The sequence below is a fragment of the Phyllopteryx taeniolatus genome, chromosome 17 (genome assembly GCF_024500385.1).
Source record: "Phyllopteryx taeniolatus isolate TA_2022b chromosome 17, UOR_Ptae_1.2, whole genome shotgun sequence".
Taxonomy (NCBI): Eukaryota; Metazoa; Chordata; class Actinopteri; order Syngnathiformes; family Syngnathidae; genus Phyllopteryx; species Phyllopteryx taeniolatus.
The window spans coordinates 14,137,924-14,162,470 of NC_084518.1; the positions used below are offsets into that span (position 1 = coordinate 14,137,924).

Here is a 24,547-nt window from a genome sequence, read left to right on the forward strand (position 1 = left end):
CACCATTGATCATTGAAGGTGAGAAGCGGAACAGCGTGGTCAACGCCGCAATGGGCGAGCTGCAGCAGGCCGCGTCGTCCTCCGCCAACTGCAACAGCAGCAGCAGCAGCAGCAGCAGCGGCGGAAGCCAAGGTCTAACGCCCAGACACAGCCTGACCAGCAACGACGGAGAGCACGACCCCAGGCACATCCGTCCCAACTCATTGTGAGTGCCACAAAACACATATCGAAGTCTGAGAACCTTTTATACTAAGAGCCCAAATAGCCGGCGCTAAATTGCGTGTACACTCACTCACTCCTAACAGATTGCATGCACTGTTGGCAACAGGTGTAAAAGTTGCGGAAACCACTGTATTTGAAGGAGGGTTTTGTGCTTCGGGTAGTTTTGATTGTTTTCACCATGAAAAATTTGGGAGCACACCACAAGTGCAAAATTAAGTTTGAAGTGATGGAATTGGAAGCGGAGGTGGAAGAGGCAAACGATCTTATTACTGAGTGACAGAAAAGCAATCTATTGTTCCTGTAAGTCAGGCGATTCAAGCAACCGTACAAAAGACACGTTTTGTTTGAGTCGTTCCGAGTGGGTGGGAGATGGATGCATCTGCCCATTCTGCGTAACATTGTGTTGAAACTTGGGACAGCACACCTGAAAACTTCCGTGGTACAATTGGTATGGGCCAATTGTCACCGTGCTCTAAAAGGATCCAGATGCAAGGAAATGTGATCTGGCATGACTACTTCCTGTGACTGGCTCAAGTTAGTCCCTATGAGCATTCAGAAGCTCCAAAATGATATTGCTGAATAGACAATATGACACGATTCTTTTTATTTCTGGCATTTCATTCTGGAATTTCAAAAATGTTTACTCAAGCAGAAAAGATCCACCCTCCACATGGTGTCTCATATTTTTTGCACCTCCTCCTCGCCACAATAACCGCAGCAATCGTTACACTCAGCGGTGCCAATTTGCACCTGCCTTTCAGAAACGGTATTTAAAGAGAAATAATCAAACCACCCCAATATGTCTCAGATTTGTTCAATCACATTGCACGAGCTAAATTCATCTATTTGCATGTACTCCTCCCAGTTTTTTTGCGCTTTCAGGTAGAACCTGTGGATGCACACAACATTGTGGAGTAACCTTAGATCAGAGGTGCCACATAACGTAATCTTTCATCTTTAATACTGAACAGGAAATTGGTTACAACATGCTGCAGTGAGACGCCACACTTTTCAATTCATATGAGAGGTTGTCTACGTGCATCAGTGGGTCCTGCTGTTTTAGTTAGCAACAGCGTTGAAAATTGCCTCGACGGTGATGTCTATGAATGGATACTTATTACCCTTCTTTTTCCTAATGGGGCAATGGGAGGTGTCTACTTCAGGGATGCATTTATTTGTCGTAAGTATGGAGATGCCGCACACGGTGACTAATTTGGGTAATTGCCTCTAATACAGTAGACGCTACTGTATTAGAGGCAATTCCACTATATGAGGAAATATGGTATGCTCTTTTTTTGTCAGTAAAATTTTTACCTTATTTAGAGAAGGGAACACTACAATCTTTTTTTGTATGTGCTGCTCTAGGTGATTTTCACAAACCACATTAAGAAACATGCTTAGCCAGAAAATAATTTTTAAAAATTGACGGCTTTAGAAGTCAAATATCCATGTTAACTGGGAAGGCTGGCAGTGAATAAGTTAAGCAATTCCAAGCATTAAAAGGGCTGTAGTCTATCTCGATTCCCTCCTGGGGACTGACACTGTTTGTTTCTCTGGTGTGTTTGGTATTAAAGAACAACAGAAAACAAGTGAGAGAAAAATAGACCAACTGGAATGTTAAAAAAAGACGGTTGAGGTTTTTAATCACCCTGGAGACTGGATGGTTTCAATAAAACCTTCACAGAAGTCTTGAGAGTCAGCAGATTGCATGCTGCCCCTGTTTTATTTTTTTGTAATACTCCCTGTTTTCCACAGCTGATAAAAAAATACAGTTGGTGTGTTATAATCTTACAATACATTTGGTTCTTCTTTGATTAAAGATGTCTTTAAATTGCAGCCGTGACAGCAAAGATGGAAAGATCGAATCCTCCCAAGGCCGCGAGACAAGAAAAGCTAGCAAGCCGAGTTCCGATGGGCAGCTTGCCCTCTTCGTCTGCAGTACTCTAAATGCAATTTAGTTGTTATGACTTGCTTTCTGCGAGCACCGAGACACAATGTGCAATCATGAGTGCGGCCTTGTGCTCAAACATAATCTCATGTGCAACACCCATAAACCAGCTACTGAGTCTCTTATGATAAATGACATAAAACTGCTGCTTGCTTAAAAGACATACTTGTCCTTTATTGATGAGAACTAGCCGTTGTACACCCTGGACTGGCCGACAAGTATCCATTTGCACTCACATTCACACCGATGGACAATTTAGAGTCTTCAATGAACCGAACACGTTTCCAGCCGATTGTCCGTTATATTAGTAATAATGCATCATCCACTACACACGTCCTCAGAGCTCGCGTGTCTGTCTGCCTGCTTCTGTGTGGGGGTGCGTGGATAATTTGTGTGGTCATGTGACTGCCTGGCTATGTTTGATTGGTCAAATGGAGTCAAACGTCACTAGTAGTTACGAAGGATTGGTTAAACAGAGTCCGAAGTCTCTCGGACAAACCGAAATAGATCACTCAAGCAATAATACGGTAAATACCTTTCAATACAAATCAAAGTAGTGAGCGTAATGTAGCTCAATGTAACAGAGTAAAAGTAGCGTTTCTTAATAAAAATACTCGCGCAAAAGTAAAAAGTATTTAAGCAACGGCATAAATGTACTGGCTACTACGCATTTATGCCCGCGTAGTGTGAGTGTGAGTGTGAATGTGAGTGTGAATGGTTGTTTGTGCTCTGCGATTGGCTGGCAACCAATCCAGGGTGTGCACCTCCTCACGCTCATAGTCAGCTGGGATAGGCTGTATAGTAGACGGATAGCTGCATGGTACGTGACCAATATAGCGGCCAGAGCTACTCTGACAGCTGCAGCAAAGGGCAAAAAAAAAAAAAAAACATTCACTCCCCTTGTGATCCCCGTTTAAAGTATGTTTTCATTGCTCCCGTGCGCTGTGCACACAAGCTGTCATTCGATTGCCAGCCGTCCACTACAGTGCAAGTAAAGGAGTTGAACCCGTATTGGGTTTTTGTGTAGACTGATGGCCTGTCAGCAGATAGAGGATGAGATAAGACAGCACTTTTGATGGAATCATGCTTGTCAAAAAATGTCAGCCCTGAAATTAAATATCCGTCTGTTGTCATGTTTATGATTATTCCAGTGTTTCTGCTATCCCTTAAGGACAGGAAAGAAAACACAATCGATTGTAGCAGAAAGCCAGATCAAATATGCTGACCTTCCAAAAAGTACCGGTAATACTAAAACTCTATAGCTGAGAAGAGGAATGGATTTTAAAGATGATATATTGACTGGAATAATTTCTCTTAAAGACTTCTACTCTTCCTTCAACAACATGCTGTATATTGTGTTTAATGTATTTTCCTAAAGGTGACATGCCATCAGATTTTTTTCATTATTTTTGATAATCTTTTATGTCCTTTTATCGGGTTAGCAAAATAATTTGAGTTAAAAATGCTCAGGAAGTCCTGTGTCTAACATCTACTAACATCATGAAGCAGAGTTCAGCAAGCGTTGGATCGGTCGCCCACGACCCACAAGTCACAACCCGCAATGGAGGGTACGTGTCACGTGGGGAAAATAAAAGAGAGGAGGATATTTTTACAAGTGGGTTCCATTTAGTCGCAACGGTTCAGGGCGTTAATCTCTCGCGCACATTTCACGTTGACCGCGGTTACAGTCAACGTTATAAATGTAGTTAAGTATTGTTGTAACCGACAACACGTGAATGCTTTTATATACTGCATTTGCATGGCTTGCCAGGAGCCGCCCGGGTTGCCTGCTCAAATCCCAGAAATGCACTTCCAGCAGTTTGTGAAAGCTTATGTACGAAGCCATCCTCCACAAAATGGGCTCAAACGCAGCGCAATTCTGGTTCCGAAATGCTTTGGAATTTCTCCCAAAATAAATTGAAGCCATTTATTTCTCACTTGCTCTTAGTTTGGCGGGTGACGCAAAGTTCAAGCTTTGCACAAGACGCAGTCGCTTTGCTACTCAGCAATTGTTCCCAAGATGAGCAGGCATGTAGCAACCGCGAAGTGAGCAGGTACTTAAATATTAATGAGCGTAACTACGTGACACTGTCGGCAATTTCAAAATGTTGTCGTCTGTAGGACTTTTGCTGTCAATCGACAAACCGCGTAGATGTCAAACTTAAACCAGGTCACTGACTCATTTTTACCCATGCATAAAACTGTAGAAAAAATGCAATCTGATGGCATGGAACCATTAACATACCCTTTCTTGCGTAACACCTTCTGAGAATACATTAGTGCCTGTAGCCTCTCATCCTTGCAATAACATGCCAGTTAACGTGCTGACAGTCTAAATGCATCCACTGTATGAACAAAATGTTTCCAGACAAGACGTCTTGTACAAAGTGATAAGTTTTCTCAGTTGAAAATGTCAAGTGGATTACAAATTTCATAAAAAGATTGCCTCCTGAGTTGACTTACATTATTTGACCAATCTTTTTCACATTTTAATAGACAAGAGAAATCTGACTGTATTGTCTGAAAAACATAATGTAATAAAACTTAATGAAAGAGGAAGTAAAGTAATAAAGAGGTTTAATAAAGTGCAATTACTGTACATACTGTTGTATTCATATGTGCCTTAGAGGGGTGTGGCTTAGTAAGCGACACCATAAACTGGATTCGGTTAGTTCAGTGTGAGCGTGAATATTCTGATTCTGGATTTGTGGGTTTGACTGTTGACCGTTGAATAAACGGCTGAAAGTGCATTGGCATTGTGGCTCTCCTTGCCCACATTACACTAGCTTAAAATGATATTTTTCCCCACTTCACTTGAGTAGTGGTGTGTCTGAAGCTTGCTCCTAACTCCCGTTTTTGGCAAAAATAACGGTAGATGGTATGATGACTGTCTCACGATCACAACTTTGTGACATGAGAGGTGTATTTTTCCCTCCCAATAAACTTGAGTCGAGCATAGAGGCATATGGAACGCGAAAAATGCGGTTGAATTCCAAATTGTGTGACCATAGGCACGTTCAAGGTGTCACCGCACTGTAGGGGTCACCAAGACTGTAGGGGTCAACAAGTCCACTTGTTGACTTTATTACTCCACAATGACGGTTAGAGCGTGACGTCCACGAGTTGCTAATCACGTTTTTTTAGACTGAGGGAGGAGGCAGAGCCGCTTACAGCAACAGATGTGCGCGCTGCATGAGTCTCTCACCGGCTTTTGATTGGTTTAAATTGTCTTTGTCTGTGGAAGAACTAGTAAAGAGTAATAAAAAGCTAGGTTTTCGACGCATACTGTGGTGCAACTGTGTTATTATACTGGCGTGCTTTTATTTTGAAGGTCTGACTTTACCAGCTCCAGGATGTTTACGCCAACGTTTCCCAAATGTTTTTAAAAAAATAATAATTATAGTACTGGCGGCACGGTGTACAACTGGTTAAAGCGTCTGCCTCACAGTTCTGAGGACCAGGGTTCAATCCCCGGCCCCGCCTGTGTGGAGTTTGCATGTTCTCCCTGTGCCTGCGTGGGTTTTCTCCAGGCGCTCCGGTTTCCTCCCACATCCCAAAACATGCACGGTAGGTTAATTGAAGACTCTAAATTGCCCGTAGGTGTGAATGTGAGTGCGAATGGTTGTTTGTTTGTATGTGCCTTGCGATTGGCTGGCAACCAGTTCAGGGTGTACCCCGCCTCCTGCCCGATGATAGCGGGGATCGGCTCCAACACGCCCGCGACCCGAGTGAGGAGAAGCGGCTCAGAAAATGGATGGATGGAATTATAGTACTGTACTGAGATCGAGCAAACCGCTACTGTACTGTAATTTGATATGAGCTGAATTGTCATTTTACTATTGTTGTCATTTTGTCTTTTTAGGTTGAACCCCAAAACCCGCAGCAGCATACCAGTCTGGTAAGAAGAATGTTACATCATTCCTATTGAATAAATACCCATCAAAAAATACCATGACGAAATTTGTGATGCTATTTCCTTGAACACCAAAGCATGCAATTTTAGATCGCAAGAATACCATTTGCCTACACATAACAATACATACAGTATAATTATATTGTTACTACTAGTGCCATTTGCTTCCTTGAAAGGTGCTAAGTACAGTGGTACCTTGAATTACAAGTGCCCCAAGTTACGAGATTTTCAAGATACGAGTGCTCAATTGGTTACTAGCTAGCTTCAGATATGCCACCGCTTGAGTGAAGTGGAAAGAAAAAGGAGAGCCACAGTCAACGATGTGCTGTCAGCACTTCAGTGAACGGAACAAGCAGGTAAACACGCAAATAGAAAATGAAAACACTCGCAAGGAGCATGGAACAGACGCTACCACTGAACTAACCTTTGGTAAACTACACTTTATTACCTTTTTATATTTATATTTTATGTTACAGTGCTATTTTGCTTTATTAAAAAACTGTGCTAAAACAAAAAAATTGTGGTGGCACAGAATCCCCAATAGGTGACGCATGACAGAGCGAGGGAACACTGTAATGGCATTTCAAAACATTTCAATGCTGAGCATTGATTTCATAGACAAACAAATTGAGTCACGAGCTTGGTAGGTCCCAAGGTACCACTGTATGTTATTGTTATTATTAAGAACCGACCACAGTAACTGAAGCGTCAACATTTTCCACGATCCTTCAGTGGATCATCCTCCAGTCCAAACTCACCACGGTCTCCATCCTGGCCCATGTTCTCAGCGCCGTCCAGTCCGCAGCCCGTTTCTTCGGCCTCCAGTGACTCGTCCCCAATCAGGTTGGTTATCATCACACGTTTATGTCTTAAACGACACTCGTTTCGCCACTGTCCTGTGTCTCTTCAGTTGCCCGGGAAACAGTACACGTCCCTTAACCTGAGCCTTACTGCGGCAAATGTCGAGTCCTTTAGGGAAGACTCTGAATGTGCTTACTGCATGTGATACTATAGCTCACTGTGACCCCCGTCCTGATTAACGGCATCAAGAACAACAACAAAAAAAATATCTCTAATTGTTTGCATCATGTTTCATATTGCGTTTTGTTTCAAACTGAACCGTTCCTTGATATGGCCAACCTCAAGATTGCAATATTTGGGATTCCAGTACAACTATAGGTGAGCCTAACCCTAAGTATACCGTATATATATTTGCATTTAAAGAGGTCCAGTCCAGGAAAAGAAAAGAAAAGAAAAATCGAGGGCTGGGACATTTGATCATTGTTTCACAGGTTTATTGCAATTTCTGCCATGTTATCGAAGAGCATTTACGGTAATTGTCTAACCCAAGCCATAATCATAATTTAACACTTACCCAATTCATACCAGATTATTCCATGGCCTATGGAGACAATTTCATCTCAAATTTTCTACTAAAAGTTATTTTTTTTCAATAGTTTAACCCAAACTCTTAACACCAAAATGAACCCAACTCTAACGCCAACCCCAACTCGATCCAATCCCTAACCACCCACCCCAACCCCAGCGATAACAGCAATTCCTAAACCGTTGTGTGTCTAACACTCGCACTTTTTGTCTTTGTGTGCAGCAATTCTGGCAAGCGAGCTCGTGCTCTCTACGCCTGCAAGGCCGAGCACGACTCCGAGCTGTCCTTCATTGCGGGGACTATCTTCGACAACGGTGAGTCACACCTTTGCACTTCTCACTTGGAGGAAAAAAAAATCAGAATCTGCTGAAAAAAGAGCATATTGTGTTTACTCACTGGTCACATTCGGTGCACCGAAGGTGGCACAGGAGTGGAAGGTTTCCAGAGCATTTACAAAATAATTATAAAAGGTTTTGCTGGGGAGTTTGGCTGATTTTGCTGGCCAACAACAGAGTAGTACATTTATTTGTGTTTGCTATGTGTACTATCTTCTGTAGTTCATGCCTCCAGAGAGCCAGGCTGGCTGGAAGGAACGTTGGACGGTCGAATAGGACTCATTCCTCAGAACTATGTGGAATTTCTATAGTGCAACAACTGAACTCGAGGACGACACTGGACTTGGACTAGACCAAACTGGACTGCAAGTGCAGGGTGTGGGGGACCATAATTGATTATATACACGAGTTGGAATTCACTTATTTTGGGGGGGGAGGGAGAAGCAAATGGAGCGGATGTGACCCCTGCCCAGACTTTGGCGAGATCCCGGAGTTGCACTGGAAGGAGCCTCCGCGGTTCCAGCTGTTCTTGGATTAGTTTGGATGGCTTCCCAAGTCTTCGTGAAGACGATGTGCTAATGAGCCTGGAATGTGTGTGTGCGTGAGTAAATGAACTGATATATGTGAGCTTGTTTTTCGCTTCTTTCTTCTTTTGAACTGCACTGACTGCTTATCGAGATCTTCCCGCAAATGCGGATGACAAATTAAAAAGACAAAAAACAATAACAGTGGCCTGCCACATTGGATTTGAATACAGAATTTCCCTGTCAATAAGGTCAAAAGCTTTTTAAAAAAATATATATATATTATTCCTTTGACAAGCCTGAACCTGCATAATGTTTGAGGCTCCTGGTCAGATCAGCGTGAGGTGGCCCCCGCCTCAGTTCATCCAAAGGTCAAGCTACGTTCCCTTCTTCTACCCTCGGAGGTGAAAAATGTGAACAATTTTCAACAAGCGCCCAGCTGTTTACAGTAAAGAGAGTGCAGGGGTGGCGGGGGTGGGGGCATCCCCTAAAAGCTGAGCTTTTTTGATGCTTGACCCAACACGCGCATTGACTCGTACAGTCACTCAGGGGTTTCTTATCAAGCACACCAAGTCCTGATGCTCGCATCCATCAAACTGCCAAATGTTTTGTGTGCTTTCCCAAAATGTGAGTCCCAGGTCAATTTTCACTTATTTTATTGATTACCAATTCAATAATTTACTACCAACCCTACCAGTAGTTTGGATACATTATATGTAAATGTTATGTTTTACTAATTGTGGGTCCTTGGAAGGAGCTGAATTTAAAATAAAACGCTTGGGAAATCCCGCTTTTATTGGTATGATTCAAAACAAAACATAACTCAAATCTAAAACAGATGAATATATTTTCCGCCCAAAAACTGACCGAAACAATACATCTGAAATGTTTCCTGTGATGAAATGAAAGCGTAATGAAACATTTGTTTGAAAGGAAAGCAATATAAGAGTTGAAACAGAATGATTTGTATAGAAATACATTAAAGGAACAATAAACTCAATCAAAATTATGACGTTAAATCCCACGTGTAATATATATATATAAAGGATATACACTACCAGCCTAAAGTTTGGACAATTTTTTATTCAGTAACACTAGAAAGTGTGTCCAAACTTTTGACGACCAAGACAAAGCATTTTCTAAAATATCCATCCATTTTCCGTACCGCCTATCCTCACTAGGGTCTCGGGCGTGCTGGAGCCTATCCCAGCTATCTTCGGGCGAGAGGCGGGGTGCACCTTGAACTGGTCGCCAGCCAATCGCGGGGCACATAGAACCAAACTACCATTCGCAATCACATTCACACCTATGGGCAATTGAGAGTCCTCAATTAACCTAGCATGCATGTTTTTGGGATGTGGGAGGAAACCGGAGTACCCAGAGAAAACCCACACAGGCACGGGGAGAGCATGCAAACTCCACACAGGCGGGGCCGGATTTGAACCCGGGTCCTCAGAACCGTGAGGCGGATGTGCTAACCAGTCATACACTGTGCCGCCTTTTTTTTTTTTTTTTTTTTTTTTTCCAATTCATGACAAAGCTTGGAAGAAAAAAAATATTTAGCTGTAATGTATGTATTTATACACTTTCCAACCCTTTTTTGTATATTTTTATTGACATGTAATATCAACTAACATTATTATTATTACTACTACTACATCTCATGGGCCAAGCAAGACACATTACATTTCGGTGAAAATTCCAAAACCAATTAATGTACTTTTTTTTTAGCATCACTTGGCTTTGGCTTGTTTGCCTTCCATGCCCTCCACTACTTAACATTTTACTTTTAATATGAGACAAATATTTTCAAATTTTATTAAAGTTGAAGAAGGAGGTGTACTTTACACAAATAATCTCAGATGTTGCAGTAGATATTCACTGAGTAATTACCTCTAGTCAATTAATCAACTTGCAGTTCGGTGAACTAATTATCGATCCATCCATCCATTTTCTTTTACCGCTTCTCCTCACTAGGGTCGCGGGCTGCTGGAGCCTATCCCAGCTATCTTCGGGCGAGAGAGAGTAGTACACCCTGAACTGGTCGCCAGCCAATCGCAGGGCACATACAAACAAACAACCATTCGCACTCACATTCACACCTACGGGCAATTGTAGAGTCTTCAATCAACCTACTACGCATGTTTTTGGTATGTGGAAGGAAACCGGAGTGCCTGTAGAAAACCCACCAGGCACGGGGAGAACATGCAAACTCCACACAGGCGAGGCTGGGATTCGAACCCCGGTCCTCAGAACTGTTCTAACCAGTCAACCACCGTGCTGCACTAATTATTCTTAAGAAAATAACAAATAGTGTCCCTAGTCTAATGGACGTGTCTAAGTTATTATACATGTGAACAAATAGGGAAATTGCATAAAATTATCAATATATTGTTAAAATTGTTTAGTATTTTAAAAATAATGGACATATTTAATCTGTAGTTGAATAAATAAACATCAATATATGAGGAAATACTGTGATAATAAATGAGGATTATTAATTTGGCAATTTCATTTGTCACAGAAAACCAGAAAAAGGTTACTACTGTAGCTAATATTTATTGAACTTTATGTTCCCCCCCCCCCCCCCAAAAAAAAAAAAAAAAAAAAAAAAAAAAGAAAGCTTCCCTGTTGTGGGCCTCCAGCGTGCTCCCTGCGTACAAAGTTGACATTTGCCCTCCAAGTGTGTCCAAAGTCTTGTGCTAACAGGAAACTCAACTGGGAGTTTCAAAACAAAATGATGTCAATGTGAAATGAGACTACTTTTATTTATGAGACTTGCTTGTAATCTGAACTGAGGTGTTTTATTGACTTTGTGTGTATATATATATATATATATATACATATATATATATACTTACATCCAAATTTGATGATTTTTTTTTTTAAGTATGAAATTTTTATATTTGGATTCTTAGCATACTAACTTAATTTCTTATTTCCATTTTTGATGCTCAGATTTTTTTGTATCATTTCAGTTTATTTACAGCCTTAAAAATGGTGGAATTGCATGATTAAAGATACATGTTGCAGGAGCTCTTCTGGAATTCTTTTTTCTAAGCCTAATTTCAGTTTGTAATGTGGCAGTCACACATTTGGGAGCCATAAAAAATTAATATACTATATCAAATTAATTTGTTGTATGTGGAATTACATTTAAATCGTACTGAAATGTGCAAGATATCAAGTAAAATATTTTCGTTATTTCATAATTTTTGTTAATAACCACGCACGTACATATGGACCATAGAGCTCGAAAAAAGCAGTTTTTCAGTTTGTCCATGTAAGTAAAAACAAAAGTTACTTATGGTCACACATTTGAAATATTGTGATATAATATTGAGCCCACCCACTCCTAGCGCAAATATATTATTGCAATTTATCATAAAAATACGGTGTTAGAATATTCAGACCATGTCACTCAATCTGTGGCATTTAAGTAAATGAGGTCTCAAATCAAAGTGATCTTGAAGAACGTCTTAAATTTGGCTTAGCCTGTTTATAGAGTATATTAAGAATATGGTTCCAACATTTCTTTTTTCACCCATTCTGTTCACGTACAAGTCTTTTTGTGCACTTTTTATTGACAGTATGCGCATGTGCCAGACATCTGACACACCCACCATGCGTAACATAGAAATTCGTGCGCAACCGCCAAACAGTCTAAATTTGAAAAATGCCTTACATCATTATATGCAGTATGTCGTCGGACCGGTCCGGCTACATTTACACTTTGAAGGGGAGAATGTTTTTTTTTTTATTATTCTATATCAAATAAAGCCGGCGGCACGGTGGCCGACTGGTTAGAGCGTCAGCCTCACAGTTCTGAGGACCAGTAAACAGTGAAAACAAATATTGCCCGCCAATAAATATCACGGCTAAAACGCTTTAATAGCTTACTCACAGCACCTCTTTGATCAACTCAATTAAATATTTTATTTCAGTCTCTTTACATAATTCCCCATCTAAAATTTGGCTACCTAAACCTGCAGATATTCAGTTTATGCACTAGACTGAGAACATAGCTCTTAAAATATTGTGATATAATATTGAGACCAGCTAGAAGTTATAGATTTTGAATGAGGGGTCTCAAAGTCTTGTTGGTCGCTTGTTTTCAGCACATTTGTAGTCATTAATGGAGAGTAAAAGTTTGGAAAAACAGTTGACTTTATTTTGTAATCGGTCTCAAGTCAAATCACTTCCTGCCAGTCAACCAAATAGCAACACAGATTCAACATTGAATGAAAAAAGTGAAAATATCGACACTGACTATAGAGCGGGTGTAAATAATACACAAGTCATATCAGAACCGATGTGTTTTTTTATAAGCCCCCACCCCCTCCCACCCAAACAAACATCTTACATTGTGTTTGTATTTATTACAGTGAACCGAAATACGAACAAAACAATAGGCCATACACACCAGCGAAAATTGATCTGCCCTTAAAATCTTTTAAGATGATACTTTATACAAAATAGACTCTTATCGACTGGAAATGAGCGTAGTGCAATTTTGTCTGGCTCCAGTCAATTTACATTACAATTTCTTTTTTTTTTGGGGGGGGAGGGTTTTGGTTTTTAAAGTGACGAGTAATGTCCTCACATCAATAGCGACAAGATCCAAAGCCAGGACATTCACCCCCCCAATATTAGATGTGCTAATTTTGGGGGGGGTGAATAAGTGTCAAATAAGTGCTACTTAAAATGTAACGGAATACTTCACTTTTTTTCTTTTTTATTGTCAGCTTCCCAGCTTTGGTCACAAAATCTTAGCTCACCAATTCCCCCTTAACCTCTTTCACAAACTCCCCTCAGTCCAAGGATCTGTAGCATTTACACTGACTTCACGAAACAGACATGTTCAACACTTCCTCACGTCGTCACTACGTCTACCTTTTAGCACAAAGTGACAACCACCACACAACAGCTTGAGAAAGAGGACTCGGTAAAGTGATTTAGATTAAAAAAATATTTTTGATCTCCTGATTAGGATTATTTTTTATGGCTCGCTGTCTCACATTTTGCTGACTAGAAGTGATGTGTAGACATCTTAAAGCTTAGCGCATTTGTGCAAATAGAGGTCAGAGGGCAACTATAGAGTGCACTAATCACAAAAAGTTCAGGATATGGGGCTTCCGGGTGAAATTTCACAATGAACCTAAAAAGCATTATAACCTGTACAGGTTAACTTAATTCCAGTTTACAAACTTTTGAATCCATGTCCAACTGTTCAACGTTTTAGTACTTTTAGCGAAACTTTAGCTGAACAGCAAAAATGGTGTGGTGTAACAGTAGAGCCTTGATTTGGTAGCGTGTCCCTTTCAGACAGAATTTAACCAACTGGGCTTTCACTCAACCGCGGCTTAGCGCATACGTGGCGATGGTGACAAGTGCTTTCAACACCAAGGGGCAGTGAGTCCTAGGTGCTGAACGGCAAAATTCACAACAGGTGCTTGATCCATGCATTGACCAATACATTTCCAACAACCTCTATGCCTTTCTGTGACTCTTCCAGGCCCTCCGTATCGCTGTCATCTTGGAGTCATGATGTCAAAATGTGACCAGCATGATGAAGAGAACTGTTTAAATACCAATTTTAATTGAACCAGGACATATACTGATCCATATCTGGACCAGGTGTAAATTTTGCCTTTCACCTCCTGTGTTTCACTGACCTTTGTGTTGAAAGCGCTCGTCGCCATTCATCTAATCATCTGCCTACGTTAAGCCGCAACGGCTGTGGGAAAGCGCACACTGGTGAGTTCTGTCTGAAAGTGACTAGCGGAAAAATCAGTTCTTGCTACACCAATTTTCAAAGGCAGCGTGAAAGCGACCAGTTAGTTGCCTCAATGGCTGTTTAGGTGCTTCTGTTTTGTTTAGCAAACGAGTTTAAGTATAAGTCAATGGACTGAGCAGCTAGCTTAAATGTCTGCCTGTGAACAATAGAGTCTATGAATTGATGTCTTTCCGTTTTTTTTTTTTCTTTTTCTTGATGAGAAACGGGATGAGCTACGGGTCAATATCACTATGAAGAGCCTTTGGTGTCCTCACTACTATTTCGACCCCGTCATTGTGAAATGCTGATTGATATCAAAATATTTCAGAAATTCAAGTGATATTTGTCAAACAGTTCACAGCTTGCTATTGAATCATGCTGCTAAGCGAAGGGCCACCATGTGCTGATAAAATGCAATAAACATTTGGCCAAAAAAAGTCCACCCTGTCATTGTCCACCCTGTCAGCAAGCTCACATATTTTGCTGTTTGCATATATATTGTCTGCTTGCAGTTAATTTCTTATAAACCCCCCCCAAAAAATACAAAAATGTGCGAGAACTTGACCAAGCTGCATTTCTAACATGGAAAACCTCAGATTGTTTTGATGTAATGGGAAAGTCTCAAAGGCACCTTATGGTGATATTGACTGTATTTGTAGGGTTTATTTTTCTTTAAATACCCAATTCGGCCACTACTTAAGTAAATGGGGTATACTGTTTTTTTTATTTTTTTTTAATGTTAAGTAGTGCACCCCGCCTCTCACCTGAAGATAGCTGGGATAGAATCCAGCACGCCCGCAACCCTCGTGAGGATAAGTGGTACGGAAGATGAATGAATGAATGAATGATGTTAAATACAACTATAAGCTGTTTGCACTGCACCGAGTACGCTGGCATCCCCTATGTACACTTATTGGACGTTACATCTCTGTGTCGGGGCTGGTTTTTGTGAAGTTGCGCCGTCTGTGTGTGTTGGGGGGGGGCATAGTTCATGGAATAGCACATATTTGTATGTGTGAGCGAATGTGTGCTCCTAAGGCCTAACTTGCCATCTGTTCTGTTTACTGCCATTCAGAGCTGAAAATCAATGGGTGGCCTCCATGTTGTGTCATAAGCAAGTAAATACTGGTTGTATGTATGTATGTGTGTGTATGTGTGTATGTGTGTGTCTGTGTGTGTGGATGTATACGTAGATATAGTGTGTATGGGAGCAGAAAAAAGACATCATTTTGAAACCCATTCCCAAAAGCTACAATATTTAATTCTACCTGCATGATGATAATAGTTGATAATCAGTACATTGAAGCTGGTGTATATTGTGAAAACCTCATGTATGGGCACCCTGAAGCAAATGGTCACAATTGGAGCATCACTCACACACATACACCAATACACGCACACACACACGCACGCACACACAAAACATTCACACACAAGTTGAAAACAATCAAAGCAATAGAAGTCATCTATTTACAACCTCCTGTGACTTTTGGCACCAGTGACCGAGCCTGAGCTAAACTTATTTTGCATCTCATTTGAAAATACTGGAGCAGAGAATAGAACTTTATGGGATTTTAATTTTGTTACATCTTACAAAATAAATAAAAAAAATTCATATATCTATATATAGCTGTTCCTTTTTTCTTTTAAATCCTTTCCTCTACTGGTGTGGCAATTTAACTACACCTCGTAATTGATTAAAGGGTTCATTAGCTTCATGTGGCACTATTGAACGGAGATAAATGTTCATCTGATTAAATGAAGCAAGCAATGAAAGGACAATTTTGGTACCCATCAAAAATATTCTGCGTTTATGAGCAATTATGATGATAATTATTCACAAGTACTTAAATGCGTGAAGGAGTATTAGCAACACTGAGAAAAAAAATATAGTTATGGAATTCAAAATCGAGTGAAGTCAGATACTGTGTCAAAAAAGAACAAACACATGCCAATATTATTCCCGTCAAACGTGTTTAGGTAATCAATTCGGAGAAACCAATACTACCCGTTTGGGGTTTTGGGATATTTTTTCTGACTTTTTTATTGCAATATTCCAACTTTTTTAGTCCTCACAAATTGAAAGTGTGATCATTGTTCAATTTCTTGTTGCAAACCTTTTTTTCCTTGTTAAATTACCACGTTATTCTCAGATTAGTTGTTTTAATATTAAGATTTTTTTTTTTTTTACTCTTCAATTTTACTCTTCATAATCTATAACATTAATTCTCAAAGTGTGGCTCTCGCTAGTGGTATGTGAAAGAATCACTGAATTAAATGTTCAAACTGTGCATAATGTTTCAGTGGCTTAAAAGGTACATTTGTTGAGTACAGTGCAGTTGTACTTAATTTTAAAGTACAACATTTTTGCATATAATCTTTTAGAACTGTTTGTTTTAAATATTATTTGGTACACTTTTTTACTAACCACTGATCTATGATATCAGATGTAACGACCCAAAAATTAAGATTGATTCTTGTAAGATCACAACTTTTTTTTTTTTTGTAAAGGCTTGACTTTCTTTTTGAAATCTCTCAACTTAAGTGTTGAATATTGACTTTTTTTGGGGGGGGAAATTTGGACTCATACATTAATATTTTACATGAAATGAAAAAATTTTTTTTTTAAAGTATTCCTAATAAACACCTTTCTTGCAATATCCCAACTTGATTGCTGAATATTGATTTTTTTTTTTTTGGTAAAATTACAACTTTACTTATAATTTTTCCTGACTGAAAGAGAGGGCGACTTCTTCCTCATTTAACTAGGACTTTATTCTTTGACTTTGTTATAATGTCGTTTTCAATGTCAATATGTCAGCTATAATATCACAAGCCTTTTTTGTTTTAACCTTATTTTTGTAATACTACAACTTACATCCATCAATCCATTTTCTGAGCCGCTTCTCCTCACTAGGGTCGCGGGCGTGCTGGAGCCTATCCCAGCTATCATCGGGCAGGAGGCGGGGTACACCCTGAACTGGTTGCCAGCCAATCGCAGGGCACATACAAACAAACAACCATTCGCACTCACAGTCATACCTACGGGCAATTTAGAGTCTCCAATTAATGCATGTTTTTGGGATGTGGGAGGAAACCGGAGTGCCCGGAGAAAACCCACGCAGGCACTGGGAGAACATGCAAACTCCACACAGGCGGGGCCGGGGATTGAACCCGGGTCCTCAGAACTGTGAGGCTGACGCTCTAACCAGTCGTCCACCGTGCCGCAATACTACAACTTTTACTTATGAAATTACAATTTGACTGTTGTAATATTTACTTTTTGTTCCTGCAAAATTCTGACTTCACTCATGAGTTTTTAATGAGATAAATTATTCTCATAAAATCACGATTTGTTTTAATATGTTTCCCCCCCTTCATATCTCCTACAGTATAATGACTCTTTTCAATGACTAAAAACAATATTTTTTTATTTTTAGTGAGGCCCTACTCGATCAAGAATGTTTTCACGATGGGAAAAGTTGACGAGTTTTTTTTTGTGATTGTATATTGTGTAAAAAATAAAAAAAACTGAACAGCTATGAAAAGCTTTAGAAGCTGAAAGGCACTGGTTTCCCTTCTCACATGTACTTGCTGTTGCTGAATGGACTTAAAAGCGAGTGTGCGTGCATTCAACAAGCGGAAAATCCAAAGATTTTTTTTCAGTCGCTGTTTTTTGTCGCTTATAGCAAGCTGAAAACATTTTCGTCTTCTTGGGGTATATCATACAGTATGTATATATACTATATACTAATATATATATATAGTTGACACGTTACATTCTGAAGGTCGTCGGCAGGTAATGGGAGAGCGTAATCAGGACGTGGATGTTTGTAGTTGTCAACGGTGAAATCATGTGGCCACCAAAGTGAACAACATTCAGGCTGAGGAGGAGGAGGGGGCCGAAAATATTTCCTCTGTAGACCAAATGGGAAGTCGGTTTTCAAACCTGAGCGAGGATGTGGCAGTAAAGTGGTGCGTCGCGGAATTGGGGAGTTGGGGTTCGGGCAGGGGGGGGGGGGGGTGGAATTTTAAGGCATGGCTGTTAAGGCCTGAAGGCGCTCACGACTGATGAAAGAGCAGCTGCTTGACGCTGCCGTCTTTGACTTTTGGTATCTGGTTGGTGATGATCTCCGCCAGCATCTCGGGGAACTCCACACTCAGCGTCTTATTCATGAACGTGTAGAAGCAAACCTGGAGGAGATCCTCCACCATCTGCAAAAAGACACATTCTAGTCAATATTCATATGATTATAAGTTCTTCTGTCAAATAGTGTTCACAAATCTGTCTAAAACTATTAGTGAGCACTTTTCCTATGCCAAAATAATCCATCCACATGTGGGCCTTAGGCTGCGCACAATAAAAGGCCACTCTAAAATGTTTTGTTTTACTGTACTGGGGGTGTCAGAAAATCAGTCGCTATCTGGTGTGACCACCGTTTTCTTCACGCAGTGCAACACATTTATTCTATAGGTGTACCTTAGGCCGCCCCTGTAAAATGTGCAGTTTTACTGTACTGGAGGGCTCACCCCCTGCATGGAGTCCAGTAGCTTAGTGAGCTGGTAGAAGCGTTGCCAGTTCTGGCTGGTGCTCTCCTCTCGCTTGACGATGGCTTTTCCCAGCTCCTTGATGTACATCATGCGGATCTCATCGAACACCGCCTGGCTCTTTAGGCCCTCTTTAGGCACTGAACACAAACACACGCACAGAGAAACACAAAAAACAACATCATCAATTTGGAGTCAAACAAAATGCCTAAAAATATCAAATCAAACTTTGAAGTTCAAACCGTCATCATATGTGGCATCAGCAAACATCATGAGAAATCAACTCAGTGAGCAAGTACAGTTCAGTTGTATTTATCTTTTAAGATCAATACATTTGCATTTAATCTTCAAGAAGTGTTTGTTTTAAAAAAAAAATATATATTTTTTATTTAACTTTTATGTGTAATACATTTCAAAGCCTTACTTGGGTAACTTTTTCCCCATGTTTAAGCACCGTGGTAATGTACACGCTGTGCATAATTTTACAGTGGCTTACAATAATATTATCCATCCATCCATTTTCTGAGCCGCTTCTCCTCACTAGGGTCGCGGGCGTGCTGGAGCCTATCCCAGCTGTCATCGGGCAGGAGGCGGGGTACACCCTGAACTGGTTGCCAGCCAATCGCAGGGCACATAGAAACTAACAACCATTCGCACTCACAGTCATGCCTACGGGCAATTTAGAGTCTCCAATTAATGCATGTTTTTGGGATGTGGGAGGAAACCGGAGTGCCCGGAGAAAACCCACGCAGGCACGGGGAGAACATGCAAACTCCACACAGGCGGGGACGGGGATTGAACCCCGCACCTCAGAACTGTGAGGCTGACGCTCTAACCAGTCGGCCACCGTGCCGCACAATAATATTAAATATAGTTAAAACCTCTGTCTCGTTATCACTTTATCCAAAATGGAAGCACTTTTTGCAACTCTGAAAATCCAGCATGTGCATTCACAACAATTCTTAAAGCACCCTGTGGGAACCTTGTGTTTGAGTTTATGCTAATGAAATGCCAGTCAACACAAACATGTCCCCACACATAAAATCCACGTAAGGCAGCTCCCTTGTTGCTTATATACGTAGTTTGCAATATGAGGGCATAGCAAAGGAGAGGATTTGCACCCTCGCTGCTATAGATTATGTAAAAGCACAAAGGGAGCACGACTGAAGTGGAGTTTTCGTAACTCCAGAGGATACCAAATACGACTCACCCTTCTTGCATGACACTGTATGAATGCAATATGAATATTGTGTGGGGAGATGTTGAAAGATGTTCGTCGCCTGGCTGAAATGTCGAAGAATGAAATGAATAGGCAGAAAGCGGAAAAGGCCAAATATTTTACTTCTCCTTTTGAGTCTCCAAGCCACTCTCTCCTTTTGTGTTTCTGACAATATGTAATTAATAATAGTTTGAAAAATAGAGAAAGGGTTGACACAAAAATTTTGTATCTAAAATATACAGTCAAGGCAAATAGCTAGCTAAAATACGTACAGCTAGCTAGCTAGCTAGCTAGATAGATAGATAGATAGATAGATAGATAGATAGATAGATAGATAGATAGATAGATAGATAGATAGATAGATAGATAGATAGATAGATAGATAGAAGAGCTATATCTAGTTTTCTACAATATGTAATGTAATTCGCTAGCTGAGCTAGATAAAATAGATCAACTAAGTTGCCAGCAAAGAAAACTAGCTTTCTAAAATACATTAACAATGCAGCAAAAAGAAAAGCTAACAAATTAGCTAGGAAAAGTAGCTTGATAAAATTAAATATAATTAATATTGTAGTTAATATAACAGTATCAAAAAAATATTGTCGTTAAGTATATGACCTAAGTTGCTCACTAAAGCAAAGTAGCTTGCTAAAATATATTACAAGCTAAGTAACTAGTTAAAATAGTAAAAGGCTAACATATGCTAACTAGCCAGCTCCAAAAACTAGCGCACTAAAATATTTAAGATAAGTAGCAAGCTAAGAGCTAAGATAAGATAAGATATTTAGATAGATAAGCAAACTCAGTAGCTCATAAGACTATCTTCCTAAATAATATAAAGTATAAGACATATAGCTAGCTATCATAGATTAGGGCTTGAAGTTCAGAAATTGAATACATTTTTTTCTTACACATACTGTATATTTTTCTATTATCTGCTATACGCGGAATGTCATGTGACCAAACCCAGAAAAACGGGATGGCTGGCGTCCTGTGTATGCTATGCTAATGAGCATGACTGGTTTGATGACATGATTGTTTTGAAGCCAAACTTGCTAAAATGTTTTCTTTATGGCTGGTATATCATTTATTCATAAAATATGATATGATATATGTGAACACGAACAAAGTCTAAACATTGACTATTGTCATCTTTGGTGGCTCTGTGGGGACATCTTGTGTTAAAAAAAAAAGACATTCTAGATGTTTAAAGTTCCCACATGTGCTATACCACGGTCCCCCTCGTCATTAACCCGTGTGAGTAGGAAGTGATTTTACTCGTTTTTTTTAAGCATATACCGGATTAGTTAATCTAAATAAAAAATTACATAAAGAGTAAACAAAATGTTAAAGAAAAGAAAAGGTGTGATACCAGTTCCAAAAATAGGATTTTGATTAAATAAAATAGAGGTGTTTAATATTTAATTAAGATCACTGTTGAGCAACACAATATATGGCTCTTTTCAATAATCTTGTGATCTAAAATTCATGTTTAAAAAAATATATAATTTATTTTTATTATAACGTTTAACTTCATTAGGGGGGGGCCTCCCTGTCCGACATGAAGCCTGCGACATGTGACGTCAGTCGTCATGAATCCAATTGAATTAACCTGGGAGTGCATGAGAAATGATTCAAAGTTATCGTGACCTGATAGTGTCGGCCTGCCTCCAAGGAGCAGATGGAAATAGCTTTGGATTCAACATGAAAATGTCATTCTCCTTTCTGAGTGCATCCATTAGCTTGCCACTCATTCCCAGTGAGGTGTAAGCAATACATTCGCTTTTTCCTGTGTTTATTAGTCATCATTTTAGCATTTATTTTGCAGCCTATTTAAGAGCAATGTTATGCCGAATGTTATACTGCGTGGAAATTACCTGTGCTCAGCAGCAGCAGTACCTTCATGCACAGGTACTCATCGTAGGACACCTCCAGACGCACAAACTCTGTGCAGATCTTCAGCATCTGCTCGCATTGCCCCAACATAAAAGGAAGCTTCATGCGCTCTCTAAGGAAGAGCAAGAGGGAGAGAAAAGAAGGAGAGAGGTCACCTGGTAAGGAATAAAATATTCAGTGTTGTTACCTCCCCTCATACATTATCCTTACCCTACTGACAAGTTGCATAAAGGATAAATACTGTTGATAGATAGATCGATAGATAGATCGATAGATAGAAGAGCTAAATCTAAAAAAAAAAAAGAATAGTTTTTTCCATCCATCCATTTTCTGAGCCGCTTGTCCTCACTAGGGTCGCGGACATGCTGGAGCCTATCCCAGCTGTCATCGGGCAGGAGGCGGGGTACACCCTGAACTGGTTGCCAGCCAATCGCAGGGTACATACAAACAAACAACCATTCGCACTCACAGTCATGCCTACGGGCAATTTAGAGTCTCCAATTAATGCATGTTTTTGGGATGTGGGAGGAAACCGGAGTGCCCGGAGAAAACCCACGCAGGCACGGGGAGAACATGCAAACTCCACACAGGCGGGGCCGGGGATTGAACCCGGGTCCTCAGAACTGTGAGGCTGACGCTCTATCCAGTCGTCCACCATGCCGCCTATATTTTCATGATTATTCTTATTATTATTATTATGCAATCCCAAAGGAAGACCAGAGCCAGACTTCAAACTCCAAACTTTAGATCTGTGAGGTGGATGTGCTAAACGCACCGGCTATTATCTTTCTATTGAGACACATAATACACACTGGTTGATGACGAGGTCGGGGGCGAAGCAGAGCATGCTGCCGTTGCACTGCTGGTACGACCTCCAGCCCAGACCGAAGGACATGAGGAAGAGCCACGAGCACTGCAGCAGCGTCATCTGGTCATCCAGGTGCAGGTTACGGAAGCCTGCAAAGGACAAAAGGTATACTGTATGAGATCCAATACAAGAGATGATTAAAAGCTCTTTTTAGATTTATATGTGTTTTTGTGGTGGGAGTTCAACACGCTGTCACCATTATTTTGATAACCCCCATGAAGCTACATGAGGTGGCAAAATATTACAATACAAAAATAATTATAATAAACTGCAACCACAATGATGAACATGAGAATTTTAAATACTACATGTGTCAATTCATGTGGTAAATGGTGCAAGTTGTTTTCTTTGGCAATATAGATATAACTTGTATCGTCTATCTAAGTGTTAAAAGGAATACATTTTTTAATTTTTCCAGATCTAATTCAATCAAGAATAAATACAATTTGCCAGATCTAAGTAAATAAAGAATAACAGAAATTGTAATTAAATTTAAAAAATGCTATCGGTACAACTTGCCGGATCTAATTGAAAAAAGTCACATCTAATTCAATTAAAAATAAACAATAAATAACAAATATAAATATATTAAAACAAATAACTGGCAACCCAAACACGATTAAAAGATATAGTTTGTCTGATAAAATCAAAACTGTCCAAAATGTTCAGATATAAGTAAATTAAAACTTTAAAAAATACAAACTAAATAAATTAATAGAAAAGAAATTGCCAGATCTAATATAAACAGATTCTAAAAAGATCATATCACAGATCGACTTAAACAGAAAAAAACCAACTGAAAATGGCCAGACATTACTATACTAAAAATAAATGTTAAAAACAAATCCCACATATAATTAAATCAAAACAGTGGCTTGATTTAATTACATTCCAAATACAAAAAAAATAAAAATACTAGCTCATATCAAATTAAAAAAATATAAATAATTGCCACATCTAACTAAGCGGCTATTCAGAGAAAAGGTTAGAAAATGTTTTCACCCATTTCCACGTTTTCAAAAGGGATCCTTTCATGACGCATTTGTTTCAAATTGTGTTATGTAAGAGTCATCTCCACTGAGAGGTGGCCTTCACTATCACTGTGGCAAGCTGCCAGCTGGAACAATATGCACCCCCTAACCCCCACCCACTCACCCAACCACCCGCCCGCCCACACACACACACACACACACACACACACACACGCACACGCACACACACACACACACACACACACACACACACACACAAACACCAGCATGCAGTCAAATCAGGTGAAGGAGCTCATCCTGGCATTTCTCTTGTGTGGACCAGCCTAAATGTCCTCAGTCAAAGACAAATGCCCTCACAATAAAAGGTGGTGCCACACACAAGGAAACGTAAAGAGAAAAAACGCCCATGTTACATTTTCATAGGGATTTCCTTCTCTCTCTTTTTTTATGGGAGAAAAATGTGAACTGCAGTTATTGTGGAGCAGTTTTAGCAATGAAAGGGAGTAAATCCTCAAGAGAATACTTGCAGCGATTAGCAGGTCATGAGGCTGCTTTCTCATGATCACAGCACGGCACCACTTTCAATTCTCCACGGCTTGTTATCATGTTTTGGCTCCTTGCTTTAACTCTCCCCCACCTCCTCAAAGTTATTGTGTGTCTCGTGACTCACGTGATTCTTAGCACTTCTTGTGAATGTCATGCAACTTGGGCTAAAACGATTAATCGGATTGCTCGAATAATTTCATTACAAAAACAAGGTTGATGTAAAATCTCCGCCTTGAAGCTTCGCAGGGATCATTTTGTGTTAGTATTGTTGTTTAATAATGCATAAGCATCATTTTTTGCAGATTAATCGATTAATCGATGGGATGATCGGTGGTATACTCGGTTCTTTAAAATATTAGACAGCTGCAGTCCT

At 39.9% G+C, this 24,547-nt stretch overlaps 2 protein-coding genes across 4 annotated transcripts in view; one reads left to right on the forward strand and one right to left on the reverse strand.

Annotated features, from left to right (window-relative positions):
* Positions 1-8,432, forward strand: part of LOC133467152 (rho GTPase-activating protein 26-like) — a 72,456-nt gene extending 64,024 nt beyond the window's left edge. The window contains exons 21-25 of the mRNA XM_061751672.1: positions 19-205; positions 6,033-6,068; positions 6,816-6,926; positions 7,693-7,784; positions 8,028-8,432. Coding sequence (XP_061607656.1) covers positions 19-205; positions 6,033-6,068; positions 6,816-6,926; positions 7,693-7,784; positions 8,028-8,116 — 515 coding nt within the window. The 3' untranslated portion in view covers positions 8,117-8,432. The remainder of the gene's footprint in view (positions 1-18; positions 206-6,032; positions 6,069-6,815; positions 6,927-7,692; positions 7,785-8,027) is intronic.
* A 2,474-nt stretch (positions 8,433-10,906) lies between these two features.
* The window catches only part of LOC133467151 (glucocorticoid receptor-like), a 74,142-nt gene continuing 60,501 nt past the window's right edge, over positions 10,907-24,547 (reverse strand). For 2 of the 3 annotated variants that reach the window (XM_061751669.1, XM_061751668.1), the window contains 4 exons: positions 22,581-22,725; positions 21,750-21,880; positions 18,636-18,793; positions 10,907-18,320 (listed from right to left, as the gene is read on the reverse strand). In XM_061751669.1, coding sequence (XP_061607653.1) covers positions 18,168-18,320; positions 18,636-18,793; positions 21,750-21,880; positions 22,581-22,725 — 587 coding nt within the window. In that variant the 3' untranslated portion in view covers positions 10,907-18,167. Of the gene's footprint in view, positions 18,321-18,635; positions 18,794-21,749; positions 21,924-22,580; positions 22,726-24,547 lie in introns of those variants that run through there. The other variant, XM_061751670.1, reaches the window with a different exon arrangement.